At 39.5% G+C, this 21,785-nt stretch overlaps 3 protein-coding genes across 6 annotated transcripts in view; 1 reads left to right on the top strand and 2 right to left on the bottom strand.

Annotated features, from left to right (window-relative positions):
• Positions 1-6,428, top strand: part of rgl2 (ral guanine nucleotide dissociation stimulator-like 2) — a 32,199-nt gene extending 25,771 nt beyond the window's left edge. For both annotated transcript variants that reach the window (XM_085423836.1, XM_085423838.1), the window contains 8 exons: positions 599-685; positions 775-807; positions 1,175-1,296; positions 1,424-1,510; positions 2,246-2,339; positions 2,494-2,718; positions 2,947-3,061; positions 4,248-6,428. In XM_085423836.1, coding sequence (XP_085279962.1) covers positions 599-685; positions 775-807; positions 1,175-1,296; positions 1,424-1,510; positions 2,246-2,339; positions 2,494-2,718; positions 2,947-3,061; positions 4,248-4,429 — 945 coding nt within the window. In that variant the 3' untranslated portion in view covers positions 4,430-6,428. The remainder of the gene's footprint in view (positions 1-598; positions 686-774; positions 808-1,174; positions 1,297-1,423; positions 1,511-2,245; positions 2,340-2,493; positions 2,719-2,946; positions 3,062-4,247) is intronic.
• Positions 6,429-6,496: 68 nt separating this feature from the next.
• On the bottom strand, positions 6,497-16,514 carry dnase2 (deoxyribonuclease II, lysosomal). The gene is made up of 7 exons (XM_085423839.1): positions 16,163-16,514; positions 15,467-15,564; positions 15,103-15,274; positions 13,985-14,090; positions 12,797-12,961; positions 8,115-8,333; positions 6,497-7,961 (listed from the first exon to the last, which is right to left on the bottom strand). Exons 2-7 carry the CDS (start codon positions 15,562-15,564, stop codon positions 7,597-7,599), a joined length of 1,125 nt encoding a protein of 374 aa, XP_085279965.1. The 5' UTR covers positions 16,163-16,514; the 3' UTR covers positions 6,497-7,596.
• A 1,384-nt stretch (positions 16,515-17,898) lies between these two features.
• Positions 17,899-21,165, bottom strand: gpsm3 (G protein signaling modulator 3). Of its 3 annotated transcripts, none has more exons than XM_085423835.1 (5): positions 20,569-21,165; positions 19,599-20,113; positions 19,180-19,345; positions 18,718-18,950; positions 17,899-18,543 (listed from the first exon to the last, which is right to left on the bottom strand). In XM_085423835.1, exons 2-5 carry the CDS (start codon positions 20,058-20,060, stop codon positions 18,403-18,405), a joined length of 1,002 nt encoding a protein of 333 aa, XP_085279961.1. In that variant the 5' UTR covers positions 20,061-20,113; positions 20,569-21,165; the 3' UTR covers positions 17,899-18,402. The 3 variants fall into 3 exon arrangements, with proteins under 3 accessions (XP_085279961.1, XP_085279959.1, XP_085279960.1); XM_085423833.1 differs by having other exon boundaries at positions 19,599-20,135; positions 20,569-21,162; XM_085423834.1 differs by lacking the exon at positions 20,569-21,165 and having other exon boundaries at positions 19,599-20,510.
• Between the last annotated feature and the right edge of the window lie 620 nt (positions 21,166-21,785).

Genomic DNA, 21,785 nt, shown 5'->3' with positions numbered 1-21,785 from the left:
ACTTTACAGCGCACATCTGGGGTACATACCAAACATTTTAGCCTGAGGGGTTGTACACCCCCACCGTCCTTTATGGTAGACCTTGGAAAAATGTGAAATGATGTAAGACCCTGCAACCGTGTCATGAGCGTTATAAAAGACAGAGACACCGTTTTAGATTAAGTTTGAGGGCTTACAGAATGACACGAGCGCTGTCTTATTGCATGCACAGCGTATGTACTGCAGAGCGTGGTTTCAGCATGTCACTAATGTGCGAGTAGGCAACGTTTTTTGGGGGGAGTTAAAAGTACTTTCCTGACAGCTTAACATATTGGTTAACACAAGTTAAACTCTGCATTCAGACACTAACACTGTTGAGCGGGGGGTGTTTCATTGGTTTAATAGAGGGTTGTGAGGGCGATCGACCAGCATGCAACAGCAAAGTGGAACAGCGAGCTGTTGTCTTTGTGTATGTGTGTGATGAGCTAAATCCCAAGCCACTGTTTGAAAAATAGCTGCAGGCGGCAGCTCTGAAATCCCTCGCTGTGTGGGCTCTTTACATTGTGAGTAGAAACCTCTGAGGAAACTGATGAAACACTTTCTTTTATTTCTCACACAGTCCAACGCGCAGGGCACCGTGCCCTACCTGGGTATCTTCCTCACAGACCTCACCATGCTGGACACGGCAGTCAAAGACAGGCTGGATGTAAGTTGATTTCATCTGTGTCACGTCCCCTGGACTTTTTATTTTACAATTCTTGAGCTGACATAACAGATTCTGTCACTCCTTTGCAGAACGGCTACATCAACTTTGACAAAAGGAGAAGAGTAAGTGCTGCAATACACATCAGTTTGAGAGATAAAAGGTTCAAAGTTGAATACGTGATCTGTTTTAATGCTTATGATAAGAGACATTCTGCATTTGGTTAAGCTGATGCCCTGATACTAAGCAGTTTTGAACAGAGTAAGCTCCACTTTTTGCAGCATTAACATAAGCTGCTAGTGTAAGTAAGAAAAGAGTGTGTAAGAGGGAGCAGTAACATAATATCTGAGGGAGGAAATGATTAAGTGTAGGGTGCTGAGAGGTGCTTCTGATACAGATGAAAAAAACTGGCACAGTAATAAGAGAACAGCTAACACGGGTGGGGTTTTTTTTGTTGTGAAACTTTGTGGTGATATGGCTCTTTGTTAACAGGAATTTGAGGTTTTAGCTCAAATCCGGCTCCTGCAATCATCCTGCAAAAACTGTGTTTTCACTGCTGACGAGGCCTTCGTGCAGTGGTATAACAGCGTGCCTACTCTGAGGGAAGAGGAAAGGTGTGTATGCATTTGGTTACAGTCGAGACAACCAAAAACTGCCTTGAATGAATTCATTATTTTAAAGACAGCTGCTGTAGCACGTGTTGATGGATGAAGAATGATAAAGTTATCCTTAATTTTTCAGTTATAGGCTGTCCAATGAAATCGAAGCACCTGGCGACCCGAGCCCTCGCGGTCATGCCCCAGCTGTCGTTATCACACAGTGTCCAGAGTAAGCTAAGCAGAGCTCACTGACTCATTCATAAACATACACATAACACTAAATATAAGTATATATATGCAATACCACATATACAGTTTAGGATATAGAATTTTAATGGGAAGCGGATTTTGGCTTCTCAACTCGTCAGTTGGTGACCACTGCAGTAAAGAAGCTTTAAAAAATATTTCTCACTACATTGGCAACAAACCAGAGCCCTGGATTGGTTACAGATATTTTTTAGGTTTTATGATACTTTTTGTAATTATCCACTTTTACCACTGGAGGGCAGGATTTCAGCCATTAAAGAAGTGCTCATGTTAAATTTTTGATATTTCTTTTTAGTCCTGCCTTCATTTCCTCAAGAAGATTTATGTTTTATCAGACCGTCATTCTAAATAATAATTTAATGACTAATCTGGTTAAATTAATGTTGCATGAACTCACTCCACCATCTTGTGGAATAAGCTGGTACTAAATAAAAGTACAGACCTATTTCAACTTAAGCTAATATCTCTTTGGACCTAAGGTCACGGTGGTTGTTTCTTCGTAGGTTTAAGTTTTTTAATAATTTTCATAGAAACAAATTTGAGCCTTTAAGCCTGTGCTGCTTAAAATTTAGATTTTAACTGTTTAACTAAAGTTTAACTTTAGTGTAAAAACTTTTTTGCAAATTTGTAACAAATAAACCAGTTTCCCTGACAAGTTTCTCAGATTGTTGTGTTGTGTGTTTTCATGCATTTCCAGTCTAAGCACCTCCCGAACCAGCCTGGCTGGTGACAGTGACAGCTTCTTTGACTTTCACTCACCCGTCAATAACCTGCTTTCAAAGCTCACAAAGGTAAGTCACTCAACAACAGTCATCAGTCAGGTTTCTGTTTATATTATGTCATTTCACAGTAGGCAGGCTGGACTGTTTTGCATGTTTAAATATACAGATTAGTTTCCGATTCCACTCAGTCATTATCATTTTCATGATTACTGTTCCACTGCAGCATATGAGATCTCCGTCGGTGTCCTGTCTGGATGTTGACACGTCCCCTCCTACCAATGAATCCAACCCTGCCACGCTGACTCCAACCACTCCTACAAAATCACACCGTCGATCAGCCTCCTGTGGCAACAATCCCCCTGGTAACATCCAAGGGTCAGGGGCAGACATGCGGATCATCAGGATACGGATGGACCTGGAGGATGGAAACCTGTATCGGAGTATACTGGTACGAATCCAAACCATTTGTCTCTAATTAAAATCAGTAGAATCAGCACAGAAGCCTTTGTCATTAATTTATCAGTGACAATTTGCACTTACAGCTTCTCCTCCTATCTGCAAGGACCCCATAATCATAGTAATCAGAGTCAGATCCTCAGGATACAACGGACCCAGGTTATTATTAGTGCAAATCAGGCTGTCCTGTTTTCACTGTTATTGTCCTTTGTCGCCTCAGGTTACGAGCAATGACAAGACTCCCACTGTGATCAGCTCTGCCTTAGAAAAGCACAATCAAGACCCCAAACAGGCATCCAGATATGAGCTGATACAGCTTCTGCCTGAAGGAAAAGGTAAAAAAAAACGAATCAATTCGACAGACACAATGTTTAAAAAAGTCATCATTACTAATATGACCAGTTTTGTCAAAGTGGTTTCTCTTTTCAGAGGAGACAAAGACTTCATTTTGAATTTTTTTCTTTTGACTAACCCATCAGTGCCACAGTTAAATTATTATTATTATTATTTTAATTTTAGTCTAGTTTGACACATGTACAAAGTCGTTACCTTTGTCAGGAGGTTATTAACTTTTGAGGGAGTTTCATCTGATATTTGTAAGGTTGGGCATTTTGATTATGCAGATCTTTGTAAAGCAAGTGCTTTTTGCACATATTGGGACAGACAGTATGAGAAATATGTGCAATCAAATAATTATTTAAAATCATTATGAAAATCCAATTAATAATGTAGGAACTTTAAGAGAATACAAACCTGAATGTTTGAATTGCCAGTGCAAAGCTGAGCTTCCTCCTTTGTCCATTAACTAGGACAGTTACAATCAGCTGCTTTGATGATCTTAGAACAGCTAGACAGACATCAAAATCTATATTTTAATCTTTAATCTATATTACACATGTGTAATACTTTCTGTACAACCTGGAACCTCAATTAAATTTGGATCCTTGAGGATCATTTTCTTACTGGACCACATTCAGCATTTTTGAGATTTCCCCCCCTTCTCTCTCTTTTCACTTGTGCGTCTGCAATGACCACGAGATGTCCTTCAGTGTGTCAAAATGGCAACCGTTTAATTTTAATTTCATTTCTGGACAGAGGACAAAGGAAGTCTGCTGAATATTCTCCCTCAGACAGCTGGTGATATCATAACAGTCAGCCTGGGCAGTCCTGCAAAATTTACAGCCACAGGCATTCAAATGTAAAAATAAAAAGCAACACCCCAGAAGCATGATTCTGATCGTGCTTGTGATGCTTCACTGCAAACTCCTATGTGGTCTCTGGACTGTTGCCAGAGACAGGATGTACTTCATGATTGCACTTTTTATCATTAATATCTGTTATTAGAGTAGCACATTTTGCTCTTGAGCGGTTTGCAGTTAAAAAAAGACTGAAAACTAAGAGAAAATACAATTTACTACAAGTTCTACAAGTCAAATCCATTAAACACTGCAAATGAATCTCATTAGAGCGCAGCAGCCTTCACATGTCATGTATTTATTCCTTTCTCTTCTCTTAAAACAGAACTGGTCATCCCTGCTACAGGAAATGTCTTTTACGCCATGACGTCATCTAGTGTTGATTTCCTGCTAAGAAGGAAAGACGGGAACTCCCCGTTTGGCTCGCATCCGATCAGCACAGAGACGAGCGCCACTTTTCCTCGAATCAAGGCCAAGGGAAGGAGACTGGTCAGGAATCTTTTTTGACATCAGATTTTTGTCTGCTTTGTCTACCGAGGTGGAGTTCTCTGATGGTCTCCCAATGTGAATGCAGAGTGAGCTCTCACGGACAGTAAATGTGGCCTTCTCTGTCCAACACAAAACCTACACATGCCTTTCTCCTGTGCTCCTGCCAAGCTCACCAAAACACCAAGAAGAACTCTGCTTGTGTTTCAGTCAACATCTCCTTGCAGGAAGGTGTGGCAGATATTTCAGAACTCCAGCTGCTGTGTTCAACAGAGCTATTTGCACTTTTCCATGCACGCTAATTTACATCCCGAGGACGAGCAGTGAAAGCCTTTAAGTGTACCTTTGGTACTGGTTCTCAAGTCCCTGTCAGGTAGCACTTGATGCTTTTTATCATTACAACTCACAGAAAGAAAGAGTTGCTTTAATTGCTACAAAACACCAAGAAATCCCTTGTTGTCTTGTGCCTCATCTGTGACTGACATTTCCGAATGTAAAAAAGATGTGATTGGTTGGAATGCGCTTCTGTGATTACCCAAGATGCTGTTGAAGGACTTGAAGTGTGTTTTTTTGGGGGAAATTAGATTTAATGAGATCTGAATCGGAATCAAGACAGTGCAAGTGCATCATTGTAGCAAAACACTGGAGCTTTTCAAATGAGACATATATGATTTGTATATATTTATATATTTTGTATGTCTGTGTGATCTCAGCATTGTGTGACAGGTCCTCGCGTGACAAGTAACTGTTTCAACAAGGAAAAAATCCTTAAAATAACTGCAAGAAACAGGCTGACATGTCCACAGAGAAGGACAGCTATTTTAGCTTTTACTCATTTCTCCATAAACTTAAAGCAGCAATAATCAGGATTTTAGAATAACACTGAAACTCTGTTGTAAACTGTTGTAATGAACTGCGGTCAGTTTATTATCAGTTCTGAAGCTCTGCTCAGTTTTTAAGGCTCTTTTAGCTCGTTGTTTTGGTTTTACACTCAGAAATACCACCTTGTTGCAGCTGTCACCAACAGATATTACAAAAGCAGCTCTGATTGGTCATCTTTTTTACCTGAATCGAATACTCATGCAATTGTGAACCAACAGGTGAAGTCAGAGAGCCACATAATTTTCTCAGGAGCTGCTGGAGACCAAAGTAAACCTCAAGGAAGGCTGATAAGGACTAATTAAACCAAGTGGACAAAATGTATTTGCAAAGAAATTTTTACAGTGTCACCTCCCTCAGCTGCACGTGAATGTACGCAGCTGTGTTGCTACGTTACAGGGTGATCAAACATCACTCAGCCTCTTAAACCTCGTGGATGAAAACTGATTATTGCAGCTTTGAACTTTAAGCACTTTTAAAACAGCTTTGCTTCAGTTTGTTACTAGAAAGGAACATAAGTAAGAGAAAAACACTGCCATTGCTAAGTTTAAGGTTTTTCAGGTCTGATACTTTCAACAGAGCATAAGCTAAACTTAATTTATGCAGATTTTCCAGTAGCTCAGCAGGAGTCCATCTTCACTGCAGTTTACACAGACCGCAAAGCCTCAGTTCCAGCGTCGTGGCTTCAGTGAACATCTTAACTTCAGTGTATGTCTCTTTGAAACAAATCTTGTGACCTCTGGTCGTCCCGGGTCAGTGCTGGTGAGGCTCCTTTTACCGGCCGAGGCACGAGCACTGAGGGGCCAGGGAGAGGATTGTGGGTATTAAAAAAAAGACGTGCAAGCATGATCCCATGCTACAGATTGTTTTAGTGCCTTTCTCTGCTGGGTGCTAACTTTCTCATGTTTGCATTAGAATGTATACAGTCCACGTGGAGGAACTGCAGACAACTCCAGTGCTGTGTAGTTCCACATCAAAGCTATTTATGCACTACATACAGTATGTCCTATTTTTGTGGTAATAAATTTACTTTTATATGAATTTTAATTGTTTTTGACTGATGTTCAGTACTGAGATGTTTTTCATGCTGCTGAGTATCCCATAAAAAACAATTAAAGTTGTTGCTACTTGTCAAAAACATGGCATTTCTGTTTTTCTTGTGAGGGGTAAACAAAGGAAAGAGGATGCGGATCAGTGACTAAAAATACATATTTTTCTTCGTATCTTTATTCAAATTCAAGACAACCAGTGACAAGACAATCTTCAAGCACAGTCAGGGTCAGAATTAATGTATATATGTGGAAAAGTATCAAATCTAAAGCTCATGCTGGAGATGCACACACACTCATACAAGCCTGGTTAATGATTCAAGTGTCTGTAATTCATCATCAGTGACAGATTGTTATTAAGCACAATCATTCCCACATTTGATTAAAAAGAATTAACCAGCAGGTTTGGAATTCTCCCTGAGAATAAACGAGCTAATGTTTAAAAGCAGAAAATGTCAGTGAGTGAAACGGCACTCATCCCGTTCGCACCAGTGTCTCTTCAGTTTCTCTGAAAACAGTACCCAGTGGTTATAAAGATGCTTGAACCACTAAAGTGCCACTTTTGAGGTTTTTGTCTTTTACAAAATGAACATATTACTCATAACTATTCCAGCTACTTCCCCAACTCCAGAAAATCTAAAATTATAAAGAGAACAACTCAATGACCCTTGATAACCACATGAAATCATTCTTAACAGAGGAACAAATGTTCCCAATGAGTGTCTGTGGCTGATGGAAATTTTATATTTTAGCTAAAGTTGGACGAGTCGATCATTTCATTTGAATTATATGTCTACTTCTCTAGTAGGTGTGAGTGATGACTGGCTTTAATGTGTAATGTCACGACTTCTAGTTACACCTAAATTAGATGCAGATGTTTGGTTTTTTGGTCACTATGAATCAAATCTGAAATAAACAATAACACCTGCACATACTTGAAAGTCATTACTATTTACTGTTAAATAGTAATTATTTGAAGATGAGACTCTATGGACTGATTGAAATATTGCATTGCTGTTTATTGGCATCTTACTGTCATCTACTGATCACTAGATTAGTGTAAAACATCTGGCAGGAATGTGTTTAAACTAAAAAACTGAAATTGTCTAAATGTTAAAGGCTAAATATTTCACATAGATTTCACTAGATGTGAACAGAAATCTGTAACAAATAAATCCACATAAAACCCTGTTCGCGTTATATTTTTTCACCCTCATGACTCATCATGTCCAAGTTGACACATCTGGCTCCTCCAGACTCTCAGCACTGGACTGTTTTTCCTTGACAGTCCTCACAGTCCAAGGCCGCTGTTCGGTAAGCCTTCCACACCACCGGATCACGATGACACACTGTGCCTCCACCCCGCTTCTCCTCAGCCTCATCTCGATTTATGTCCCCGACACACACCCAGCCTCCACCAGCCCCAGTCTCACTGGGGCTCACCGCCCATTTGGAGTGGTCCTGGCTGGTCTTGAAGGAGAACGTCTGCCCAGGGTTGAGGAGCTTGATGTTCAGGACCTTCCAGTCATCCGAGCAGTCGGAAGAAAGGATGCCCGTGGAGCGAATCCAGAACTGGACCAAGAGGTCTGACTGGAGGGTTGGGGCCACCCACGCATGATACAGATCTGATGAAGGGGACACAAGATGGATGAGGGTGTTTTGTTTTTTTTTACATTTTTTATTGCAAGTAAACTGTACGAATGCTCTAAAAATATTCAGGGTCACAAAGACAGAAAAGGGTTAGGCTTAGAAAAGACATCACTTCAATTAAGTTGTACCGTTGTCAAAAGAGGCTCCTTTGGCAAAGCTGATGAAGTTTGTCCCACCCTTTGAGGTGAGTGTCACGCTGCGATTGGACACAGGTTTGGCATGTGGAAAGAATTCATATTTCCGATTTCTTTTGCCACAAAGAGCAGCGAGCGAAGGCACCTGGGATGCCAAAGACTCTGGGATGCTGCAGTCATACACATTAGGTTGATTGATCTCCAGCTGTTCTCCTGTGGTGCAAAAGAAATTAGATTTAAAGAAAACCACACCCTATAATAACATCATCCTTTAAGTAAAGCAAATAAAAAGCACTGTACTGGTGACACTGGTTCAAAGCCATTTGACGGACCTGCACTGGAACACTGTGCACAGTAACATATAACTAAGGTATAATCTAACTGTACATACAATTCAGGAATAACTTTAAAGTTTCTTCCTGTTTGATGCCTGACGTAAAGCAAGTTAAAACCATAATCAGATCTCCGTTTATGTCACACCAGACCAATACATACAACTTCAATTCCAACAGAGCTGAGACAGGGCTGTGTTTATTACTGTGTAGCATTCCCTGTTCTTGTAACAAGGTTACAACAAACAAACACCCGGGAACTGAGAAGACCAGTCGCAGCACTTTTTGAGAGACTTCTTCAGAGAACAGTTTTCCACTTTGTTTCAGTCTATTTTAAATGAGCTGTGAGAAAATGGAGGGGCTTCTGGATCTTTGCACTTGTAGATGTCACAATAAAATGTATTCACAGACAATGATTTCTGGCACTGTTGTTAAGCCAGTGCAGTGATATCTATGACAGACTCTTGCCTGATTGTAATGGAGTGCTGCCTGGGGGCCCACAATACTGATTTTGTTGTTCCTTGCGCAAATTTCTACAGATTCTTGGAATCGTTCCATGATATTATGTTTTGTAGATGATGAGCTATCCAAAGTACTTGCAATTTTCCTTTGAGGAACAATATTCTGAAATTGTTCCACAATTTGTAGATGTACTTTTAACAGATTGGCAAACCTCTGCTCGTTTTATACCCCAATAATGTCACTAGCATGTTCCACAAGCTGTTTCTTTTTAGATCCACTTACTTTTCCAGCCTTTTATGGCCCCCATAACAAAATGAGCTAATATTTTCCATGAAACAGTAAAATGTCTAAGTTTAAACACTGAGACATTTTGTTTGTTTTATTTGTTCACACAGAACATTTCGCAGGAATAAAGATTATTGGGGTAAATTAGAAATTGTGTCACTGCATAGTTTGTTGAGCATCGCAGCTTTCACTTAGTTGTTATTTATACATTATTGCTTATGCTCAGCGCTGTCTGCAGCACATGTAGCAGAGAACCGCCATCATGCAGAGTTAAGCAGGTTGTTATTAAAAATTCTTTTCGTCAGCCTCCGGTTTAAGTATTGCTCTGGCTTTACTTTTAACTGAATTTTAAATTAAAGCAACACAAAAGTAAAACGGAAAATAAAATCTTGCTCGCTCCTTTCAAAATATAAACCAAAGCAGTGCATACTGCAGCACTGAAGAACGTGAAAATTGGAAAAAAAAACTTCAATTCTATTCTCTTTATATACATTCATGCATAAGCGAGGCTGAAAATGTCATTTTTACCCATAAAAGCTACGTAATGGCGATGTCTACCAATTGGTCGACTACTCTGGACTGAAATTCTTTTACAACTATCTGCAGTTTCTATGCATTTCTTTTGAGATATTAATAGCATTCAGAGGATGAGTTCTTCTGAGTTTGGTAATCCTCTGACTTTTCGTCCTGTCACCATGAGGATGACATTTTTGGTTTTAATTAAAACGTCTTGACATTCAAACGACTCTCACGATGAATCCCCTGACACACCTTCATCTGGCACAGGCTGCAGAACAGACTTTTATTTGCCTAATACTCTGGTTTGAGGCCAATTGCCCACATATGCCAGCTGATATTGGCATCCTGGCTTAATGAAGAAAATACGTTTGTGACAACTGATAAATGACTTAAATACTTAATGTTTTAGCACAAACTGAAACATAAGCAGTGCTTTGAATAAAAAACAAGTAAGTAGCTTAATTAAAGCATTAACAGGAAAATTATTCTGACAACATAATAAAAACATTATAGACAGTAGTATGAAATCTCCATTTCTCCAAATTTATGTGCAAATGAACGCTGCAAGGTGCTTTAAAATAAAAACACGATGAGGCTGTGCTCACCTTCTGCTGTTTAACCCTGCAGACTGAACACTCTGACACTCTCAGCATGTCAGCTAGAGAGACGAGAATCTGATAAAGCAAATCCCTGCTAGAGCGTGAGGGCCAGTATCTCTATGGTTACATACCTCAGTTTAATTACATTACCCCAGGCACTGCCATAGCAACTGTGCCAACTGCTGGGTCTGCCAGGGAACTGCAGAGGCAGCCGGGTGACATGGTGATGACACCTGTTTATGCTGATTATCTCAGTTCAGGCTGTTTTTGTTGTGTCAATACCTGAGTCGATTATTAAGCACCAGACGATACTTGAATCATCTTCTACGGGGAATAATAATAATTGTAGATACTGACACAGATTAGTGATTAAATGTGCTTAAGAAGTTTTCATTATTAGTGTGTAACATATACCGGCATAAATCAGCAGTATTTTTGAGCACCACATGGACATTTACTGTTTAGGTGACCTTAAACAAAAGAGAACACAGAGGGAAATCATTACTAACTGTTGATGGAGGCCCGATTTTTGTCTTTTTCTTTAAATAAACAATAGCAACCATGATCTGTTTAAAAAAAGAGGCAAAATTACAGGATAAAAATTCATCGCAACGCAGAAAAAGAAGTACTGTATGCTCAAACATTCCTGGGGAAGGACTTTCTTAACCTATCTTGTGATGGATGACCCTCGGCCATCCCGGCACTAGATGTCTCCATTTTGTTCTGGTTTGTGCTCTGCTTTGTCCTGTAAGAGCTGACAGGGGAGTAAATGGCAGCATGAGCTATACCTGCGTGTTCACCTATAAAAGCTCCCTTCTTTCCGCAGTCACTCTGTGGTGTGATCTCAGTGTGATCCTTGGATTTCTCTGCCATTCATCCATACATAGTCTACACTACACGACTGACCCGCAGACAAGCATGTCTAAATTTAGCTGTGCTTTTGTAAATCAGTTGTGTCTACCAAGTTACCAGCTCACCTTGTCTCCTGTTCTTTGTCATAGTCCGTTAACTGGATTGTGACAAAGAGAGTATAAAAGTTGTCTTATATGTAAGACTAACAATGAAAATATGCTTTATAGTTTGAAAAAATTGCACGATATTGACTGGTTGCTTTTTACTTTCCTTGTTTTCAGTCCAACAGACAGAGTTCCAGTGAGGATGTTCATATTAATCGTAATCAAATAAGCTCTGTGAGAGAAAAAACGGGAAAAAAACTAGTTCAGACTGCGATAAAGATTCAGTGTCAATCAGGCTTTTTTTTTTTTAATTCTTGACTACCTGGATTTTGTCACTGAGAGGACAGAAGCCCAAACAGCAAGCAAACTAAGTTGTTTTAAAAGAAAGAGGAAGAGAGCTTAACTCATAAGGAGGATAAACTGAGAAATCTCACTAAAGTCAAAGTATGAGACAAATACTGATTATTTTCAACTGTGAATGATGCAAAACTACTTTTGTAGGGTTCAAGAATAAAAGCGGAGCTGGAGATGAATAGAGCAGGTCGTCCTTTATGTGGACAAATGTAAAATAGCATTAAACCAAAACACTTTGCATGGTTGTCTTTTTACTTTTTCTTTTTTTTCTTTTGTTAATGGACTGGTATTCGTATAATGCTTTTCTGTTCTAACTGAGCACTCAAAGTCCTTTTTACAAAAAGCCTCTTTCACCAAATCACACACACATTCATATAAGCTATATTTCTATACCTAAGAACTTTGTATAACATTCACACAGTGGATGCATAGGGTGACTTGGGGTGTAGCATCTTGTCCAAGGCTACTTCGACATGTAAGCTGGAATAGCTGGGAAATCAATCCTTCGACCTTCTGATTGGTAGACGGCCCATTCTACCTCCTGAGCCATAGTGGGAGGGAAGGGGGTGACTTAGAGAAGCCAGACTACTGGGACTATAAGAAACTTACAAAAACTTTGCAAATACATATTTTACTCTATTTAACAGCTGCCTCGTAGCTGAGATTACATTAAACCGAAATGGAATCTCTTTTTATCTCTATTTTATTTAGTATATTAGAAATTGGTTGGCAGAACATCCAACAGCTTCTGTGAGCCCCAGTTTGGTCTGCAGGCCTTAAGTTAACATGGTTAAGATGTTTGGCTGATACAGTAAACTACATAAACATGAACTTCTTATTCGTAATCTCTCACAAAATACTACCACAGGCTACAACAGCTTGACTTTTTAACTACCAAGCAAAAATATTACCCTAATAAAGATATGAGATTGAAAAGAAACTCTTCAGTTCCTTGTTAATTAAAGCATATTTAGTCAGACCAACATAACTGCAGACAGGGAACAGAATATGAATCGTCATTAGCTGTCTGGACCTTCTCCTCCCAGCACTCATACTGTGATTGCAATCTAATACCATCATCCATTTAAACATCCTCATTAAGTGTTAACTGCATTTTTATATCAACTCTTTCTTCGCTAAGAGGCCACATGGCATGGCTCCAGTCTTACCGATGGTCTGGAAATGGTCGAGCGGGTATGTAACACAGATGAAGTTTTGCCCATTATTCTCCCCGCTGCTGGGGTAATAATACTCCCCTGCCTGTTGAACAGGAGGAAACTGAGGGGTGCTGTGGACCAACCAGAAACCCTGATTTTTATCCAGCAGCACAACACCTGAGGAGCAGAGATATTAAAATAGTAAGAAAAATACATCAGACGTTTTCCCTGAAGATGGTTAACGTGGACATTCAAGTGAAAACAAAATATATTTATCTATGCTCATTTGTTTTTACGCATCAGAGGAAATGTAAGTAATGCGCATTAATCTGCACTTCTTTTTTAATAAGTAGAATTAGAACATATAAATGATGAAAGAAGAACGTGAGGTTGATAATGAGATGTTTCAACATGTTTTTATTACTATAACAAATCTTTGCCAGACTTTTTTTTTGCCCTTGTTGCAGAGTTTTTAAATCTTCCTAGTATCAAATTTCTAATGAACATACTGTATACTTTTCATGTAAGTAAAAAGAGGAGCTTGAACATGTGATAGGTTGTCTTTATGCTTCTTTTATTTAACGTTGATTTAAAAAATTTTGCTTTTTCCATCCATTCGCTCTTTATCCACGACCAGGTTGTGGACAGGGGCATAATTTCCAGGGGGGTTAGGGGGGTTATGACCCCCCCCCAATAATCAGACCCAACCAATATAACCCCCCCCCCCCCCCCAATAAAATTATGAATTATCTTGCATAAAAAAGCTGTTGATTTTCTTTACTCGTTTCAGGTATTACCAGCAAAATAGTTGCATGTTTAATCATCTGGGAATTTACGCAGATTTATTTATTTATTTAGACGGAGATCTTTACACCCCCACCTCCCAATGTTCAGCACAAAGTTACGCTGATGGTCGTGGACCAGTCTAAGCTTAGATGCCCAGATGTCTCTCTCCCTGACCACGTTATCCAGGGGGACTACCAACATGTTCACAAGCTAATCAAGAGATATAATCTATCTAGCAAGTCTCAGGCCTACCCCAGATTCTCCTCCTCTTAGGACATGCCCGGAACACCTCAACTGGCTCATTTTGGTGTGGAGTAGTGCCCCCTACTCATCTCATTTTTTTCATACTATTCCAAAATTTTGGAAAACAAAGCTCGAAACTTTCTGCAGTCTTGGGACAATCAGAGAGCTCACCTTTCGTGTGACCCCCTCTGCTCTCACTGTTATGAACCCATCTGTCACCAGACGAGTCCTCGTGTGGCTTCTGGTCATTGTAAAGGATGTATGCAATGTCTGTATTCTGTAAAAAAACAAAAACAAAAAGGTTTTTAACTGTAGCTTCATGCATGTGTACTCACCGATCATAGAAAATGTAGAAACAAATGTTTTCACCTCAAAAGAAAACAAACAAACAAATAAATAAAATGGCACACACTGACATCCATCACAGTGATGTTAACCAATACAATTACGCACAGATGGTTGCATCCAGTAATTTTTGATTCAGAATCGTATCCACAAACTCTCTCACATGTTTTGATGAATCTATCAAGTTTTCAATTAGTAAATGACCTTTTCTGCCTCCTAGTTGCACAATCACCGGCCAGAAAGACAGATCACCTGAATGAACAGATGCAGTTTCACTTCTCATTATATGTTTGTTCCTCTGATCTAACAATGTCAACTGGATATAGCAGATGTCTATGAAAAAAATGCTTATTATTGCATATCATGTTGGTGAAACAAGAAGTCTTGTGACTGGGGTCACAAAGAAGAAGCAGGAAAAATTTAAATACCCTAAGCTCAGTGGTTTTCTAGGACTAAAATCTGCACGTAAGCATAACTGCTCTGCATGTAGTTAAAGCAAAGAGTTACTGCAGTTAACAGAAGTCGATGCACCAGCACTGTCTGTCACTTTTGGCTATTGTGATAAACAAAAATGTATTTTAAGTTTTGTGAGTCGTAAGAATTGGAAGTTCAACTCAACTTTATTATACATGGTTTTAGGAGAATATTACATTTTATCTTGTGACAAATCAGTATTTCTAAAACATGACATCATTTTTGGGGTCAAATATAAACTGAAGGTCCACTCATCTTAAAACAGCTGACGTTTTTTTGCCTTTTAGCATTAATTGTGAATATACTAAATGAATTAATAATAAGGAACTTAAAAGAGTATGATAATCACATTTTGAAGAACACTTGCTTTCACTTGGGTGTTTTTCCAAATGAAACTGAGCTTACAGTTTTTAAACTTTGTACTCAGTTCCACATTTGTAGCAGAAAAAAGAAAGCTGATGGAAACAAACCTTCCCCTGCGTGTACAGCTGTCCGACCGTCCTGCCCAGGGCGCTCGTGGTGTCATTCACTGTCCCCTTCCCTTTAGTCCATCCTTCACTTCCTTGGTCCAAAAGCAAATACATCTCACCTTGTTCAGGAGACTTACTGCCATGCTCTTTGGGAAGTTTGTATATATAGAACCTAAATCAAACAGAGACACAGACAGAAAGGCTGTACATGTAAGAACTGCTTATATTGGTGCATGTCTGTAAATGCTAAACTGTTATTGAAAATATTGCTTCTGTTTAATCAGAATAATACATCTAGGTTAAAACAAACAAATAAGGAGGACTTTTGTACGTGATTTCTCAGGAATTGTTATCAATGAATTACCAATCAACAGCATCTCCTTGGTCATTGTAGCAACTGATTGGTGAGCTGCTGCCCTCTAACGGCACGTAGAGGATCAGCACGGACAGGGACAGAAGCATCTAAGAACAAGAGACAGAGATATTAATAACTACGGTTAAATATGTGTATATGTGTTAGGAAATTAAATGATGAGTTCACGTTCAAAATATTTGGTTGAAGCTCATTTTTTCTTTTTACCAATAATGACTCCTTCGTTAAGAGTTTCAGTATTCTCAAGTAAAAGTACCAATAAAACAGTGTAAAGTCTTTTTTGTCGGAGTAGAAATATTAAAGTATAAGCAGAAAAATGTCCAGCCACTGAAGGGTTTATTTATTTATTTATTTTTATATTTTTCATACCCATGCATTAGTGGCTATACACTATCATCGGTAAGTTATAACCTCATCTTGTGACTTGTTGGAAAATGAATGAAAAGAAACATTTAGTATTACCGTAAAAACTAAAGCTCCTGACTACAAAAATACTGTATAAAAACAGAAACAATGATTTTAATATGAAAACATTTAACTAATATTTATCTTCAGCTAAATCTAATAATACTTATGGTTTGATCCTATAAATCAAAGCACAAGTCACTCAGTCGCTGGAATCGTTAGCGGTTACAGATAACTGCGATAGAAAAGTGAAAAGTGCAGTATAAGTTTGAGTCAACATACCCTCACGTATGTTCTCAATAAAGTCTTGTTTTATTTTGCTGCACGAAGATCGGCTGTGGCCTCAAGTTTCGTCTTCTTCGAGTACATCCCAGCCTACAAGTGTTTCCTACAGGGACTGGTACGTGCTTGTTTTGATCTCGGCCGAAAGCTCCGGGAGGAGACAATGACGTATGACAAAGACAACGGAGCGATCGCTACCAACGGCAGACATTACATTACAGGGAAATTATCGCACTAAAGAAATAAAATCCAATTAATCCTAAATAGCTCTCACGGTTTAGGCGTGAAGACTGTTTTAAGTGCTCCAAAACTTCGAAACTTATCCTTCTCAAAAAGTCCTAGTTTCATGAAGTCATGTGGTTGATGACGTCAACTGGTAGGCGGTACTACCCTGAAAAGCGGCTATTACAAACACCTTTCATAATATAATATAATATAATATAATATAATAATTAGACTTCTTATAACAGAAGCAGATTGAACTTTCCCCCTACTTTAAAAAGACATTTTCAGTATTTTTCCCCTTGAATATTAGTTTAAAACTTAGTTGCATAACTGTAGTTTTTAAAGACGTTCCTGAATCTGTTGGAGCCCAGAAGGACTTCTAAATCACCTGGGTTCCATGAATATTATGGCAAATATATCTTCCTTCCTGTATGGTCTTTGATAAGCAGCCAGTAATCTGTCTAACAACGGGGGAAGGGATACAACATGTTCGGCTCAACCCTATAAACATACACTCATCTTAAAAGTGGAACTTGAATTTGGTAAGATGAACTTCTGTTGTTTCTTCCTGTTTTACTCTTTCACAATTTAGGTGAAAAGTGTGGCTACACACACACACACACACACATATATGTATATGAGTATATATATATATATATGCAGTATTTATGCTTTCTTCTTCAGTTCCCCCTACAACCCTGTCTCATCTTATATAACTCTATACTGTTTAAGGAAGTGACACAGCATCCTCTTGTCAACTCTATGCTGCCTTGATCAACGAGGGCTTCCTCAGAAAGCTGTCCTCTGAGCTGAGTGGACTAAACAGTATTGCTCTAAGAGCCCCATTCAAAGTGGCCCTGATTATTGCCTGTAGCACTACAGAAAGTGACCACGGGTTGCAGTGACTACAATGCTCTGTTTTAAAGCAAATACACTGAAGCAGTGTTAACAATTAACTTCACAACTGGTGTTTTTATGTTAACCCTAGTTGACTGATTCTTGTTATTAGAGTTACATGAAATTTTGGGGGACATTTTAAATTGAAAGTAGCCATTACAGCTGGTTAGTGATTATCTGTTAACTTTTTTTCTTTGCATAGACTGAAGAAAATGTTACATACATCTAGAACACTGTTCAAAGAGTAACTACTGATTTCCTTTGAGGTTACGTCACATTATTAAAGAGAAATTCAGGAACACTGCGATAACACCTGTTTTCAGACTATGAAGTCTGTAAAAAATTAACAGCTTTATCTTAGCCTCGCCTGTTCCCTAAAAGGCTCATCTATTCATATGTGAGTGTTTTATGTGCGGAGGGGGATTTTTTAAAGATTAAACATTATCACAAAGTTGTGGGAATGTGAACTAGAACAGCAAATGATGCCTAATGATGAAGATAGCAGAACAGGTCTTATGCATCCCTGTGTCACAAGCAAAATGCCTGTAGTTACAGGCTACTACAAGATTTATATGTACAGACATAAGGAAAATTAAAGAATACACTCTCCAGGATGCATTTGATTTATTTTGGAGAACTAGTCCCAGCACTTCCTGAACTTGGAGCTCACTGTTATTTCTGTTGTGCTACATTAGATCTGTACAAATAACGACAACAATAGAATTCAGCAGACTGCCTCCTCTACAATTAGGACACGCGCACACACACAGCAACCATTCAAGAGCTCATTGCAGACATTCAATACAATGGAATAATTCCAGAGCAGAGAAATCACATATCTACTGATCCTGGTTACTGGAAAAAATTAACTAAAAGTAAACTTCTCATCATGAACTCTCCTAATTTACATTAACAGCACTGTTGCTCAAACATTAGCGTTTTTGTTCCAATTTTGACAACTTTAACACTATTAGGAGATACAGCAATTCCACCCCAACCCCCAACACAAAGCATTTTGGGGTTAAAAAGAAGTCCTCTTTAAATAGAAACTTAAGCAGGGAGGCTACATTGGCAGTTGGCACACACAGCAGCCCCACACTTTTGGGTTTTATTCCATCTCAGGTTTGCAGCAAGCATGGTAGTTCGGTCCTCTGCTCATCCATGCGTCCCCCCTGGACCCTCAGGAGGAGGGAGAAGAAGTCCTCATCATCCATGGGACCTGGAGCCCTGCTGCGCTGGTCCTCTAGCCTGCCCTGAGCCTGTGGGTCAAAACAAATTGTGAAAATGAAAGCAATGCAGTGAAAGTAGGTAAAAGGTTTGCTGCCAACACTCTTTCTCGCATTAGTGAGAAACTAACTTTTCTTCTCAGAAACAAAGCAGAAAACACCTCAGCTCACGACAAACACATCTAAACAAACAAGCTCATTGCTTACTTGTGTGGTTAGAATCATATCGTACAGATCATCTTTGGGCGCAGGAACTGGTGCAGGCTTTTTCACAGACAGGGACAGTTGTCTTATGCTCCCTCTGACACTTCTGGTCTTTGTTTTTGGCGGTGAAGACCTTCCAAGCTGTGCCCTCTGGTCCTCGAGCCGCCGTCCTTGTGCAGTGGCCACCAGGTCAAAAAACTCCTCTTTCTGCAGTGAAGTCATGGAGGAAAAGACGACTGTAAAGAAATGAGAGAGAAAAGAGCTTAAATGGTCAAAAGGCGGGGGAAAGGCAGTGGTCAGTGGTCAAGGAAAAAAACATGGAAACATGGTAGCTGAAAATTCCTGAGTCAGGGAGAATGGGTAGCTGCATTTGATTCTGCTTGTTCAACATGAGTCATAGCTCAAAAACAAATGCAAAAGTTGTATCCTTTTCCACACTTTACCATGGCAAAACAGAGCGCTTACCTCTGTTAACTGGTTTGGAGGTGTTGGGCTCAGAGTGGCACCTCCTCCGCCTCACCCCACTCTCCAGCCTGAAGGAGCAGCGCTGGTCATTGAGCCGTCTGCCCTCCTGAAAGGTGCAAAGCAGGTCATACAGCGCCTCTGGGAAGTCAGGGGTTAACCGGTGAGCCTGAGAAAACACAGGTGGGAGGGTGAAAAAGACGGAGGGAGAGAGGAATGGTTTCTGAGTGAATGGCACAGACTGTTTGTTGGCAAAGCAAAAGAATCCACTCCTACGTACTCCCACATGCTCTGAAATAAAGTGGTACCTGCAGTTCTTCCACCATGAGACTGTTTTTCTCTTGCAGTGGCTGGTGGCAAAGTGTTAAAGTCAACTGATTTACAACACAGGTAATCTCAGGGTAAGAAGAGCAAATACCAACCTTTTTGAGATCCTCTTTGTGGTCTGGTCCCCCCTCGGGTTGTAGCTCAGATGAATTTAGCTTGTTTGTGTCTGCCTCAGGGTCATTCTGTGTGGCCTTTTCATCCTCTGTGCTACAGGGTTTTTCAGTTTTTTCTTTAAGCACTTCATCCGGCTGCCCTTCACTTTTACTGTCATTTCCTTTGAGTCCATCATTTGTGCTTTCTGTTATCTCTGGTTTGTCTTCTTCTCTGGTTATCTGCTGTTTCTCCAGGCTTTGCTCTTCTAGATTTATTTCACCCGCTATTTCTTGTTGACTGTTTTCCTCTTCTGTGTGCTCCTCTTCCTTTTTGATAGCAAACTCCTCGCTACAGCTTTGTACAGTGACATCTGCACCGCTTGGCGCCCTAATTTCAGTAATACTTTCTACCAAATCTCCATCTTCAATGATGACAAGAGGCTCCAACAGCTCCTCTTCAGCCATTTCAACTTTGATATCTGTGTTGTCCAGTGGTCTTTCTTACAATCCTTATGATCCTTGTGAGAAAACAGAAAGAAGCTGGAGGTGGATAAAAAAAAAGGTGATCCAAAATATCAGAATTCAGTTAGTACTTAAAAAAAATACCATAAGGAAAAACACGACATCTATAAACACTGAAACTTAAAAGCATGATGAGTACCGCAGAGCTGCTGTGCCTTTCTTTTGAAACAAAACATGTGAGAAACCAGTTTGACAGGTTTCAGCATGTGGGCAACAGATGTTTAGGCAGAAATTTAAAAGAAACTTGAAGTCACAAACTCCTCCTAGCTATGTAAAACGTTCGACTATGTGATCACAAATGTCAGGGTCTTGTTGGTAGGTGATCACTGTTGTGTATTTTCCCAAACAGTTCAGTCGAATAACTCTTGTTGACAGATCACATTGTTATTTCCCCCCTAAAGCTACTGTCTACCACAAAGTGATTTAAATTTCAGTTAATTTTTGCCCTTACCTTTTCGTTCGCCTCGTTTCCGTTTATCTTCTCAAAACATCATCTTTCAAAGTCTTGATCCAGTGAACACAGCATTTTTGGCTTATCACTCGTCCTGTCAACGTTTTTATTAAGAGCAAAGAAGAAAAAAAGAAAATCTGCTAGTTTCACATGCCGTCGTGATGAGCTCTCGCCTTTTCTATCTGCCCTGCTACCTTCTGTCTTTCTCTCATCTCATCTCTTCCTGTTCCTCTTACCACAGCCCACCCCTATTTACTCGGCCCATATTTGACAAGTCAGGTTGACATGAAATATTACTGTTAAAAGCAGAATCACTCTCTATATGTGCGATGTGTGTGGTTAATGCAATCATGTCCCAAAGGAAAGGTTTTATAATGCCCATGTACACTTGTTAAAGCAGCTGCTGCTTTAACTGCTGCTCATTTGGTTATGTTAACCCCAAGTGCAGCATGTTGAAACAGGCGCAGTTTTTTTCTTAACTCTCTGTGGTTTTCACATCCTGTTGACTTGCAGCTAAAACGAGAAGTAGACTCAGACAAGTAAGGGAAGCTGTCTAAGCGAGATTATTACTTGAAAAACAAGGCTGAAAAAGAAGTTTATTTTATTTGAATGCTTCTGTTAGTGCTTGTAGCCACGTTTTTCATTCTAAAAAGAGAAATAAGTTAGGAAACTAGGGAATATCACATTTAATTTTTTTTAAAAGTTAACACGTGAGTATCATAAGAAATATGTGGCTGAAAATGAAATGTGCAGCTCTAGTAAAACCCAAACTTGATTAGACAGAAAATCTGCTTAAATAGCCAGAATCAAAATAGAAAAAGAGAGGTTTTCCAAAGGCAAAACATTTTAGAGCCTATTTAGAATACACACACGTCACCTGTATATTCTTTTAAGGTAGTTATACAAAAAAAAAAAAAAAAGTCTCTTTCTTAGCCTAACATCTCCCACACAAGATGAATCTGTTTGCCCCAGATTCAGTTTGTTGGGATCTGGAGGCCCTATCAAAAAGCCACATAAACTACTTTTGTATAATTAAATGTCATTTCTTTGTTATCCACCCACGCACATGCAACCACCCCCGCGCACTTCTGCTTTGTGAAAATGCAGGGAGTGCAGATGTTTTGCTGTTGTGGTTACCTTTAAACCAATAGTGCTACTCCACCGTACCCACAGCGACGCTTTGTCTATCACGCGCTGCACTGTGCATGCACATTTTG

Source organism: Rhamphochromis longiceps, linkage group LG11, assembly GCF_057381845.1.
Source record: "Rhamphochromis longiceps isolate RC_006_pf linkage group LG11, R_longiceps_female_GT1.1, whole genome shotgun sequence".
NCBI lineage: Eukaryota > Metazoa > Chordata > Actinopteri > Cichliformes > Cichlidae > Rhamphochromis > Rhamphochromis longiceps.
The sequence above is the reverse complement of the archived record's forward strand: the minus strand, read 5'-3'. Positions and strand labels throughout refer to the sequence as shown.